General features: G+C 48.5%; 1 protein-coding gene across 31 annotated transcripts in view; it reads left to right on the top strand.

The window, feature by feature from the left end:
* Dock9 (dedicator of cytokinesis 9) overlaps positions 1-12,803 on the top strand; it is a 250,834-nt gene that overhangs the window by 192,557 nt on the left and 45,474 nt on the right. For 19 of the 31 annotated variants that reach the window (XM_041670126.1, XM_041670022.1, XM_041670019.1 and 16 more), the window contains 6 exons: positions 1,697-1,814; positions 4,250-4,383; positions 6,297-6,411; positions 8,699-8,765; positions 9,930-9,977; positions 12,340-12,476. In XM_041670126.1, coding sequence (XP_041526060.1) covers positions 1,697-1,814; positions 4,250-4,383; positions 6,297-6,411; positions 8,699-8,765; positions 9,930-9,977; positions 12,340-12,476 — 619 coding nt within the window. The remainder of the gene's footprint in view (positions 1-1,696; positions 1,815-4,249; positions 4,384-6,296; positions 6,412-8,698; positions 8,766-9,929; positions 9,978-12,339; positions 12,477-12,803) is intronic. The other 12 variants (XM_041670154.1, XM_041670102.1, XM_041670065.1 and 9 more) reach the window with 2 other exon arrangements.

Here is a 12,803-nt window from a genome sequence, read left to right as displayed (position 1 = left end):
GACAGGAGGAGGAACATGGGGCACGCAGGCAAACAGCTGTCACATAAAAGAAAGATTCTTAGACTCGTCCTAGTATTTGACATTTTAAAGCATGAACATCCAGTTTCTTGTCATAACTCAATTGCAAATAAGGATTTCCCCTTATTAACTTGTAATGAAAAGCAAGTTTCCCAGTGTGTATGTGTGTGCGTGCACAGAGGTGTGTGGCATGATGTGTGTGCATGTGCGTATGGCGTGTGTATGTGTGCACAGATATGTGTGTGTGTGTGCACACCTATAGAGGACAGAGGTCATCATCTTCCTCAGTTACTCTCCACGGTTTTGGGGGAACAATAGGGTCTCTCACTGAACCTGCCCCTCACTTGCTGATCTAGTGACTGTCTGGAGAGTTTGTGAAATCCCCTCCCCTCCCCCAGCCTGGGTCGTAAGCACGCTCCACCACGCCAACTCTTGCATGTTTGTTAGAGATCTGAACTCAGGTGCATGTGCTTGGTAGGGAAGCACTTTACCCAAAGCCATCTCCTCAGTCTGTTTCTTATTATTAAAATTTATCAAAACCTCATAAACCAAAATATATTCTTCCTTCTCCAAGGGCTCTTTTCCTGGCTCAGTGGCGGTCTGCTAATGACGTTAACAGACATCACTGGAACCTTTGCCCTGATAATCTTGACCATATGCCAGCTCCATTGTTAATCTCACTACTTTGTTGTTATGGCATACCCTTGGGGAGTTTCCTGGTTGGTTGGTTGGTTGGTTGGTTGGTTGGTTGGTTTGTTGGTTGGTATTTATTTATTTGTTTTTCTGTGTATGGGTGTTTTGCTTTCATCTACATGTGTGCTGTGCCCAAGGAAACCAAAGGGGAGGGTGTTGGAGCCTCTGGAACTAGATAGAGTTAGGCTGTGAGCCACCACGTGGGTGATGGGAACCAAACCAGGACCTCCAGAAAACCAACCAGTGCTCTTAACCCGAGCCACCTCTGTTGTCCGGTGCACTGTTCACCCTCTGATTTTATCCTAAGAGCATCCAGGTTGGTAGCGCTCACCTTTCTGTTTCCATCAGTGTAAACTTTTTCCTCCCCAGCCTCTCTCACTGATCTGACATGCTCCTGGTTTACCTCCCACATGTGTGTCCTCTGACTCCAATTGCTTCTCTGAGCAGAGCAAGTCAGGATAGCACGTGATCTCCCCGTCCCTATCTAATCCTGGGGAAAATGAAATCCACCTTCTTTCTTGATATCTTTAAAATTAGTACAGTTTCTCCCCTGACAGTGAGCTCCCATCGGAGCATCCAGAGACTGTAGCTGATGCCTGTTACGTACAAGGACAGGAGAACCTATTACTGCAGTCAGGAGTAGAAGGGAAGCCTTCCCTCTGCAGGAAGAAAGGTCTCAGTGAGTCCAGAAAGGCAGGAAGTGGGAGTGTAGCCAGGGCGAGATGGAAGAGCTGTCTGGGCCAGAGAAAAGATAGATGGAGCCAGGAGCCAGCTTTCTCTGCCACCTCACCATAGTTTCCCTGGCCTCCTCTGGGCTCTCCTTCCCTGATCCCTCTGCCCCCTCCTCTCTTGTATGCCGTGTGCATCCACCCACCACTTGAAATGCTGAGCATGTGCAGCTGTTGTGTGTCTTGCCTGCACGCTTGAAGATCAGTCCACGAGGCTCGTTCGGCCACCTCTGAGTTTCTTCTCTTCCCTTTGGCAGATTGTGAAGGATGAGCCCCTTGCTGTGCCAGCCGGGAATCCACTCATGACGCCACAGAAGGGAAATACCCTTGACCACAGCCTGCACAAAGACCTCCTGGGTGCCATCTCCGGCATTGGTAATGTCCCTCACTCTTATGGTCTCGTCCTTTGTTACTCAAACTGTCTTTATTCTCACAAGTCGCTAATGATAAATCAGGACTCGGACTTTGGGCATTCCCCTGATCGTGGCGTTTCACCACCTAAGTCTCTCTGTAATCAGGATTCTTGTGGATCCTAATTGGGCTCACACCGACATCACTGCTGTCTTGCCTTTTGTTCAAAGCTTCTTCTGTTGATTGGCTTTTACATCTTTTAGAAGCGGGCTGTCTGCAGCTATGGGGGTGAGAGGAAGATTCAGCAGTAATGCTGGCAGCCTAGGTGAGGTGTGACCGTCTTATTCATATTTCCGAAGGAGGTAGTTCGTGGCTGGGATTTGATCCTAAAAATCAGTTTTCAGAAATCTTCAGTCCTGTACCTTTTTCCTCCTTCATATGTAAAACAGCCTCATGGGGAGGAAAACAGATGGCATAAATCAAGACTCCTCCAGCAGAAAAGTCTGTCTGTGAGAAAATGCACCTATTTATAGTCTGACTAATGAAGCTGCAGCTTGATACAGATGCTGATGATGCGAGCGGTGATGTACATATGCATGCACGTACAGATCTAACCAAAGGGTTTTCATAGGGGGTCCACAGCCTGGTTCTCCCTCTGGGTCCCCTCTGCTGACCACACCTGCATAAGTGAAGCATCCTGATGTGGCTAGTGGTTATGCCACCCACTAACACTACAAATTCATGGGGCGGGAAAAGACGGGCTCTCACCCACTGAACTCACAGGACTGGATCATGCCTCCTGAGTCAGGGCTCTCACCTTCTCTCGTGTTAACACATCATTACGGAGAAGACGACGCAATGGGAGTAGACTGTGACATCGGAAAGCCCGTGCCGGTGTCTGAGTCTGTCCTACACTGCCAATCCCAGTCCCGAAGCTCATTTGTTTTTATGGATAATCTTTGTGATTATATCCCCCTTTCTATATATAACTATGTATATATTATTATATTATATATAAAGATTTATGGATTAAAAGCTTATACGTATTAAATGCAGAGGGACATCCATGATAAATGTCCCACAAACATCGACTGTTGGGGACGTTTCGTATTCCTGCCCTGCTCTGTACAGACACTAAGCCGCGGTGTGAGCAGGGAAGTGACCTTTGGAGTGGTCCCAGCAGTAGCTTAGCTCCACCCAGAATGGCTTTACATCTAGGCTCCCCCTTGACTTGGTTACCCCCTCTTCTGGTCCTTTAGCTCCCGTGGTCTCTGTGGCCTTATCACTAAGCTTATCATCAGGGATGAGAAGCTAATGCAGTGTGCAGAGTGGAGAATGCGTGCTGCCGTTGTTCATGCTGGCTTAGCTGTACTGTGGTCTCCGTTCTTTATAATGCACTCTCGGGGCCAAGGAGATGAGTCTACACCCAGCAATGTGTCCGGAAGTCTCAATTCTCTGTCTTCTCTGGCCAGTACTTGACAGGACCACAAGGAATCCTTGCAGCCTTAGTGGAAGTGATCAAGCCACCATGAGGGGATTGGCTCGTCTGATTCTCTCTTCAGAATTCATGGTGTTCAATTCAGAATTCAGTGTTAGGGTTTGAGATTCCTTGGGAGGGGAGTAAGGAGCCTCGGGTCTCCTTATCACGGCCCGCACACGGCAATGGACCTGACCTGCTACCCGTGCAGGGTGCAGTTATGGAAGGGACTTGTGACAGATCTGGTCTCTTTCCTTCTTCATCGCATTCCCAGACGTACTAAATGCCAGCTGCAAGAGGAGTGATGTCAGCAGAGGGAGCGTAGCAGGGTCCTCTTGAAATGCAGTGTCTGGCCAGTGTCATTGTGGGTCCCCTTGCACTTCCTGAGACTTCCCTGAGGCAGCTCGGCTTACAGGTTGCACACTGTAGGTTTATGACATAGTTTACTTTTTGATCAAAACGTTTTGGTTGGATTTATCCTTTTTTTTCTTTTTGAATCCCATTCTGAAATTATGTATGCTACTTTAGTCTGAGCAAACCAAAGTAGCTCCCAGTAAGTGAAATCGCAGTAGAAGACTGTTCTGCTCTCAGTCTCCCCCCCCCCCCCCCCGGGTTCTCAAAGGTGATGTCATTGACAGACCCGAGAAGTGCTCCGTGGTTAAGAGGACTTGCGGGTCTTTCAGAGGACCTAGGTTCTGTTCCCAGCACCCACGTGTCTGCTCACAGCCATCTGTAACTCCAATCCCAGGACTTCTGGCTCCACAGGCACTTGACACTCATGGTACACCTGCATCTATGCAGACAAACACACACATAAAATTAAAGTAATTTTTTTAAGAAGTTAAAATAATTGACTACAACTCTCAAGTCATGCCCTTGTAGAAGAATACTAGCCGCGAAAACGGTTCCTCTTGAAATCGAGTACTTCTCTTTATTTTGTGCCGTCTAACCGAAGTTGGGTCTCCCTTTCATGTCCCCTCAGCGTCTCCATACACAGCCTCGACCCCCAACATCAACAGTGTGAGGAACGCCGACTCAAGAGGTTCTCTCATCAGCACAGACTCCGGGAACAGCCTTCCGGAAAGGAACCCTGAAAAGAGCAATTCCCTGGATAAGGTGATCTCTCTCCCTTGACGTGGTGTTGCTTCTGTAATGGGTGTGACCAGGGTCATTCGCCTTGCATCCTGCTGTTTATCCCTTACGACCTTTGGGGTTGTTTTTTGCACACCTTACTCAGCACGCAGTAGATGAGGAGCTTTGGCTAAGGCCGTGGCTCAGACCTTGAATTCATTGTGTCCTGGTTGTTACCATTTTAGTGTGCTGCTGGTAACCTGAAACCAGAGCTCTCTGCAAGTCAGGCAAGCGCCCTGCTGTGGAGCTCTGCATCCCTGGAGGCCCTGAAACTGTGGTTCCTGTTTCCAGAGCCTCACACCCATCCAGGCAGTGTTTACAATGGAGCAGGCAGGAGCAAACGATTCTGGCATAATGTCTGGGTTAATCTTACCAGTGCTGAGCCGTGGTCGAACCATTCTGGTTACACTGTACCCGTTCCTAACACACACTTTCTTCATTCTACCAAACCTTCCTGTGCACATTACTCAGCCACAGCCTCCCTAGGACCTTGTAGGAGAAAATAAAGGTTAGATATTAACTGGGAACCTGGTAGGTTGGTATTCTTGGGGCTCTGTGTCTCTAAGTGACTTCAAGTTATAAGAAAGTTTTCTGCCGATAAACAGGCGTTTAGGGATGTGCTTCTCGCTTCCATAACCTCCTTTCTCAGCCTCAGCACCAGGTCTTCTGTGAACGGCATTGCCACGGTTTTCTTTAGGCACATGTGTGTTGAGATGTGAGTGTGTCAGTCTGGGTCTGTCATGATGTGTTGAACTTTTTCCCTTGACCCCGACATGCCTTCGTGTGTAGAGGGACAAGCTACTCCGGAGGCATTCTGCTTGTGTCGTGCCCAGTGCGGGAGAGGAGGAGAGCTGCCAGTCAGCCAGGAGACACCGGGTCACCATGGACTTTTCCCTCCTAACAGTTCCACCTGTGCCAGAGGAAACTTGGCATGCTACACCTGTCTTCTCCCTGCAAGAAGTACTGAGTTCCCTTGTCGGCTCCTGGCTCAGCTCAGGGTGCTTTTACCACTCGTGACAGCTGCATTTCTTCCTTAAATAAGAATGATTTACATCTTACTAGTTGAACCTGATATATATGTGTATATATGGCATATATATAAATTAATCACCAACACTTTTTTTCTATGATTTTTTTTCACTTGGCACTTGGCAAAAAAAAAAAAAAAAAAAAAACGGTTCTTGATTTAAATTGGAAACACAACCTGAAGGGTTGTTTTTAGTGTTTTGTGTCTTTCACCACGATCTAAGAGTCTTACTAAGCTGTTTCATTGTGAACCCAATCCTGCTGCTTCCTAGTGGTAAAACTGCGCTCCTCCTCAGCCCCAAGCTTTCTGATGTTGCTGTATCAGTCAGCTGACTGAGGAGCGGCCTCACCACTTAGCGTGGTTGGTATTGCTGTGCCGTGTGTTCCTGTGTGTCCTTTTGTGTGTCTGTCACGTGTTTCTCCGTCCGCTCCCACAGCACACCCATGCTGTGCCCTGAATGACAGGCCTCAGTTGCCGGCTTCACGGCTGGTTTGTAGCCACTGCTCAGGCTCACCGCGCAGACCTGAGATGAGGGCTGTGTGGTGCCTTGGAGTCCTCCCTCCCAGAATGGATCCTCCTGTACATGCGTTTGGTTTTTTTGCATGAGATTTTACTTGGCATTTCAGAAGGTTTTTTTCCCCTTGGCATAATGAAAACTGTTCCTCGGGTGTGAAAGAAAGGTTTGTGCCTTCCTGCTTCTCCCTTCGTCAGAGCCAGAGGTGGCAGCAATGTGTGTTACACCTTTGTGAGACATTTCTTTGTGAACTCTGCCTGCGGTAACCAGGTCTCTGCAGTCTGTAGTCTTCAGTTTTCTCTGAAGGGAGATGTGTGTGCATTGTGGAGTAGCAAGCTCACCTGCATTCCCTTTCAGCACCAGCCGAGCGGCACGCTGGGAAATCCCGTGGTTCGCTGTGACAAACTGGACCAGTCCGAGATCAAGAGCCTGCTCATGTGTTTCCTGTATGTGCTGAAGAGCATGTCTGACGGTGGGTAGAGCCAGAGCGTGTCCAACCGTGGGTAGAGCCAGAGCGTGTCCAACCGTGGGTAGAGCCAGAGCGTGTCCGACCGTGGGTAGAGCCAGAGCGTGTCCAACCGTGGGTAGAGCCAGAGCGTGTCCAACCGTGGGTAGAGCCAGAGCGTGTCCAACCGTGGGTAGAGCCAGAGCGTGTCCAACCGTGGGTAGAGCCAGAGCGTGTCCAACCGTGGGTAGAGCCAGAGCGTGTCTGTGTCTGACCGTGGGTAGAGCCAAAACCCCGCCCCCTTGTCCTCCGTGTCTCAGTAAATCATTTTAGGTGGCATTAGTTGAAATCCTCAGATATTTAAGAGAATCCCATCTTTGTTTCTTTTTTTAAAAAAATTGTATTAATTTGCTGAATGCTATAGAAATAGAAGCCTTGAAGTGGAAAAATTGGTTACTTTTATTCTAGAAAACAAATTCCAAAATGGAATTTTTTTAATATAGTGTTTCATATAGCCCAGGCTAGACCTTTGTGGCCAAAAGTGACTTTGAACTTCCGACCCTCCTGCCATCACCTCCAGAGCCCTGGGATGGGGCACAGGCTACCCTTACCTGGTTTCCAGTTCATGCTGTGATAAGGACAGAAACCAGGCCTTCTAGATAAATCCCGTTCTAGAAATCCTGGGTCATAGAAATAGTCTCCATATTTTCTTAAATGGGTGGCACTAAAAAGCTCTAAGTCAGCCCTAGAAATCTGCCTGGTCTTGGTGTGTGTGTGTGTGTGTGTGTGTGTGTGTTACACCCACCCCAGAAGACGGTTTGCCAGACGACAGAGGCGGTCGTACCACACTGCAGATCACACACCCTTTCCTTTCCACTGTAAGTCCGTGTGCTCCGTGCTTCTCAAGCGCCCTCCTTGAATAGCCTCAGTCCAGAGCCAGGACTAGCAGGGACATTGCTGGTGTGTGCTTGTGGTAGCCACAGATGCGCGCTGGGCCACTGTGAGGCTCCTCAGGGCTCACCTTCCTGTGATGATCAGCTCCACTCAGCAGTGTATCTACCTGAGTTCAGAACCCTCCGGGAGAAGCTTACACCCTTACTGTTGATCACATGAGTCAGACCTGGCCTAGAACATGGCCACCTGTAGTCGACGTTCAGCCATGATTCTCTAGGGAGTAAAATGGGAGATACACTTAGCTTTTTCCCTAAGCCTCAGATAGCATAACCTATAAATGAGAACTTGTCGTCCACATGGGGTCACACGGAGGACTGGGTGATATGCCCATGAAATTGGGACAGCACCTAGCACAGCCTGGCACAGCTCCATGCCACGTAGCCCATGTCTTCCCTTCCCATCCCTGCCACTGGTGAGTGTAGAATACAGAAGTACAGCCATCTCAACCTCCAAGGACTGAGCCGTTTTCCTGAGCTGAATGCACACATGTCAAATGTGCCCCGTAGAGAGGTTCCACACAGAGGTTCAAATGTGTTTGCCACTGATTATCCTGTATCCATTTCAAGAATTTCTTCTGTAGGTGTAGCTGGTCACACATGGGAAGACCCATATGACAGGATGGTCAGCAAAGCATGCTTGTAATAGAACAAAAGACCAGCCGTGCCGTAATGTCCATCAATAGAGACTGGTTAGCCCCCTTACGGTCGCCCGTAGAGGATTCTCTGCAGCTTGGAAACATCCGGGTAGAGCCGATCTATATTGTTCCTTTAAAACTCAAAGGCAGGGGCCGGAGAGTTCAGTTTCCAGCACCTGCACTGGACAGCTCACACAGCCTGTAATTCCAGCTCCAGGGATGAGATGCCCTCCGGCCTCCGAAGGCACCCGCCCTCGTGTGCACACACCCAACACAGACACACATAATGCACATAATTAAAAACAAATCTAAAATAACTTTAAAAGCAAAACAGCAGATGTTTTCGTTGTCAATAAATCCTACGAAGTGGGGGAAGATCTCTATAGATGGAAATAGAGAGGCCGACTTTGGATTATTATGGCCTCTTAGATTCTTCCAATTTTCTAGTCTGTTAAGAGCACATTATGTACAAGTGGATGGGCTCATACTATAACACAGCACTAGGTGTTGCATTATTGAAGTTCAGAAGTTTGAGTGGTGTTGGAACTGAGTAAGCCTGCTGTGTGTGTTATCTGGGAGGGCCCACTAGTGAGGTTTGCCTTTTGGTCCAATACAAAAGAGGCAGTGATGGAGGCCCACACTCTGGAGTCTGTCCCCGGTGTCCTAAGTGATCATCTGTAATACATACTGTATATTGTGACTCTGACCAATCAATGCTTGTTTCAGATGCGCTGTTCACGTACTGGAACAAGGCTTCGACCGCCGAGTTGATGGACTTCTTTACCATATCTGAGTGAGTGGCTTTGTCCATAACTGTGGCCCCTTCATCTTTTCAGCCAGGGGTGGGGACACTGTGTCCTCGGGCATGACTTGGTTTCCCTCATCAGTCATCAACAGTGGCCATCCGTATGATACGTAAATGATTGCTTGTGGCTCATGAGAAACCTCTGTTCTGAGGCCACTTTTGATAAAACTATGCAAAACGTTTTCGCTGCTATGTGGCTGCTGTGTTTGGTTGGTTTTGTGGTTTGTTTGTTTTTTTTAAATCTTTTTGGGATATGTTTCTGATTTCATTTAAGCTCTTTGTCTTTAGAAATACAGATCCATAGCACCTTACCTAAAACTGCCACGGGCAGATAATTTTTCAAAATCAGAATTTGGGCTGTTTTTGAAATTTAACACTTATTGACCTATAATAGCCCCTCAGACAGCACCCTCAATCGAACACACGCCATGGTCAAAGAAAGAGAATTGCTCAGCTCTGTTATTGGTTATTCGGTTCACAGTTGAATGCGTGGTGACTTAGGCGGCTCTGTGTCTGTCCACTGCAAAAGCTACCTGAAGAAACTCACATGGAAATCTTGTTCTGAGCTTTGTGTGTATCAGAACTGCGAGGGGAAGCCTAGGGGCCTGACAGAAGTGGTTCCATCCCGTGACCGCTCCCATGACTGACTTCCGTGGGGAGGCTGTCACGCCGTGAACCCAGAGAACTCATTATATTAGCTACCACTATTAAAGTACGTGGTTTTTAAATGTTCAGTTTTGTGGCTCTTCTCAAGACAGAGAGTTTTGTACTTGGTGCCTGTCAGGGACCATTCCGTCTGCTTGAGCCCAAAGACAGAGCTCCTCATTCAGACTCAGACAGGGAAGGAGTAACAGGGCCAATGGGAGTCTCCAAGACATTCTAAGGCACAGTGCCTTGGAGCAGGTCTGCCAGCCCTGAAGGGCAGAATGCACTCCATCCATGACAGCAGTTCTGATGGCAGCACGCGTGTGTGTGCCTTCCCTGATAAGGTAATGCTTTTCTTTGGGTGGAGGATCTTGTAGAACATTCCTCAAAGCCAAGAGTTAAGGGCTGGTACGTCATCAGTACCCTTTTTGTTATGGTGAATAGACTTAAGCAAAGCCGTGGACAGAACACAGTTCCAACCGCACTTTCTCTGTCGTCTGTCCGCAGGGTCTGCTTGCACCAGTTCCAGTACATGGGGAAGCGTTACATAGCCAGGTACTGTGGGGTGACCTGTGACATGGAGTGTCGTTCTCTGTGAGGCTGTGTGAGAATGGTCCCCTGTGGTGGCCAGCAGGTGGGATTCACACAAGCAGCCACGAGCTCAGGTTGCTGCCATGGAACCGTGGAGCTGTTCGTCTATGTCTGCGTTCCTGCCTTCCTTCTGTCTCGTTTGTCTCGTTCCCGTAGCGACAGTACACCACAGATAATCCTCCCTGGAGGATCCTGCATCCCAACTCACTTCTGTCTCCTTCCCTGTCTCCTCCCCATGCTCTCCTTCCCCGATGACTTTGTGCCCTCTCTGGCTTTAAAATCTCCCCTGCTCCCAACTAAGAAGCAGCTACGTTCTCACCTAACCATTTTTATTTATTTTTTTCTCCATAATTAAGAGAATGTTTCTGAAAGCCTGTGTCAGATTTGTGTGGCTCTTCACTGGCCTTTCACATGGATGGAGCTTTTCCTTTGTTCTGACAGTCAGGAAGTGCCCTGTGTCTCACACAACTCTGTTGGTACCACGTCTCCCCATGAACCTGTCCTGCCCACACTCTCTCCCATACTCAGGAGTACAGGTGTGTGATCAGACAGCCCCCTGGGGGCGATTCCTCCCAGCACAGCTTGTCATTCCCAGGCCTTCCCCTGCCCTACCGCCACCCCGTGTATCTGTCCTGTCCGTCCATGTGTCTTTCTGTGTCGGAGACAGGGCATTCCAGCACGGTCCTCTATTATATTTTAACAGTTTGGTTGTAAGTAAAACTGCATTGGTTTAAAGAGAGCCTGCTAAGTCTAGTTTTAATTGACTTTGTTTTCCTTGTGGTTTACAGCAGAGAAACAGAACAGACGTTAGTAGGCACGGCATTTGAGTATGGTCGACTCTTTATGCCGCTGCTGTCCCTGCTGGGGACGTCCAAGAACTTTTCGGGATTACGTGTTGTGTTAAGAAATGAAAGCGTGTGTCCTCTTTTAGAAAGAAACAAGTTTAGTGCGACCATTTCGCACTTCCCTCTTATTAGTATTTTGTTTTAATTGAAAATGTGGTCATTTTAAAGTTCCCTGGTCTTAACCTCTGTTTTTATCGTCGCTGTGATTTTATGTTTGTTTTCGAATACAAAATGCAAGTATATACAGGGTGCCTGGATGCCGGTAAACATAGCTTGACTTCCTCTCTCCCGCATTGCCCGGGGAAGATAGGCAAGCTAACCACCAAAAGGCTCTGTGCTTGGCAACTGCCACGCCTTGTTGGCGGTTTCTCTGAGTTCCATACAGCAAGGCATTAGGAGAATGTTCTGCCGAGTAGGATAAAGCCTCTGAGCTCCAACTGGTGACTGGGAAGCTGCTGGCTCCTCCCTGACAAAATGTTTCAGAATAATTTCTAAAGTGGCTCTTTCTTTCCCTCCCCATTAGGGGATATAAATTTAGCTTTTGGAGGAAAATTTGTCCCTGTGTAAGCCCCTGTATATATTTGCATAGAATATGGACTAATTAAGAGTGGATGGGCAGGGGAGGCGGGGGTAGAGACGTGTTCACTTTGTTCCTTGCACTGTGGAAAGACACACGCTGCTCTACACAAAGATTGTCATGGTCTCTGCTGCATGTGACCGGGGTCTTAAACCATGACATGAATGTCGTCAGTGTTTGCCATCCACGGTGGTGTGGTTGTGTGAACACTGTGCCTTCTGCTTGTCCCTGGGAAGGGATCCAGCAGCATGCTGTTGATGACAATCCCTGCATGTCCCTGTTGTACACACAGTAACACTGTAAGGGGCACGGTTGGCTCCGGGACGGGGGACAGGTGTCATAGTCTGGTTCCGTCTGCTCTGGTGATGGTACACACTAGGGAAGTGAGCTGTCTGATTGCTAACCCGGACACTTGTCTGTTTTCTCTACTCGGCCGCTTCCCAAGTTTAACAAAGTGTGTGGCACTTCCTCCTGCTTGGGTAAGAATACAGGAGTTCAACTGACTCATTTAACCCCTCCCATCGCATGTGTCCTCTGCTTCTGTCGGTGCCTTGTTTAATTAAAGTTTTGCTCATGCCACGTAGTTTGGAGAGGTTTGCAGTGCTCTCTTGTCAGATGCTGACTGTTACCTCCACCCCGGAGCAATGCTCTGTTTGAAACGAGCGTCTCCACCGGACTTTCTTACCATGAGAAAGACTCAATGCCTTGGCTTGGTTTTGCTCCTTCGAAGTCTGGTGGCTTCACCGTGCACTGTGTCGGAGCTGCCGGCTGTCTGTGTCCCCGGCTCCTTGGCTTCCTGTAGCCCGGCTGTCCCTGTGTCGTGTCCCAGCTTCACTAATGCTCCTGTCCTGCTTGTTGTAACACATCTAACGTTTGCTTCTATCCCATGTCACTCATGTTACAGGAACCAGGAGGGGTTGGGACCCGTAGGTCATGATCGAAAGTCTCAGACATTGCCTGTTTCCCGTAACAGAACAGGAATGATGCATGCCAGATTGCAGCAGCTGGGCAGCCTGGATAACTCTGTCACTTTTAACCACAGTAAGTCCCATGCCTTACCATCGTAACAGCCAGCCATCTCTGTGCCGTTGCAGAGGGGACAGCCCCGGCCACACCGTACCACATCACCGACTTGATTTTTCTTCCAGAGCAAAACGATTAGGAAGAAGAGTTCCCTTTCTTGGAGGAGTGTCCTGAGCAGTGGAGGGTGACAGAACGTGGAGCCCAATCAGCTACGGCGCCCATCTGAAAGCGCTTAGTCTCTTTGCCCTAACTCCAGACAGAATTCTGCAGGGACGATGGGAAGACACTGTCTTGTATTCTAAATTTAGCGCATGCATTTCTTGTGTTAATTTTATCCCCATCCCT

The sequence above is a fragment of the Microtus oregoni genome, unplaced genomic scaffold (assembly GCF_018167655.1).
Source record: "Microtus oregoni isolate MIOR12 unplaced genomic scaffold, Mior012 000001F_ref0000356, whole genome shotgun sequence".
Taxonomy (NCBI): Eukaryota; Metazoa; Chordata; class Mammalia; order Rodentia; family Cricetidae; genus Microtus; species Microtus oregoni.
The sequence above is the reverse complement of the archived record's forward strand: the minus strand, read 5'-3'. Positions and strand labels throughout refer to the sequence as shown.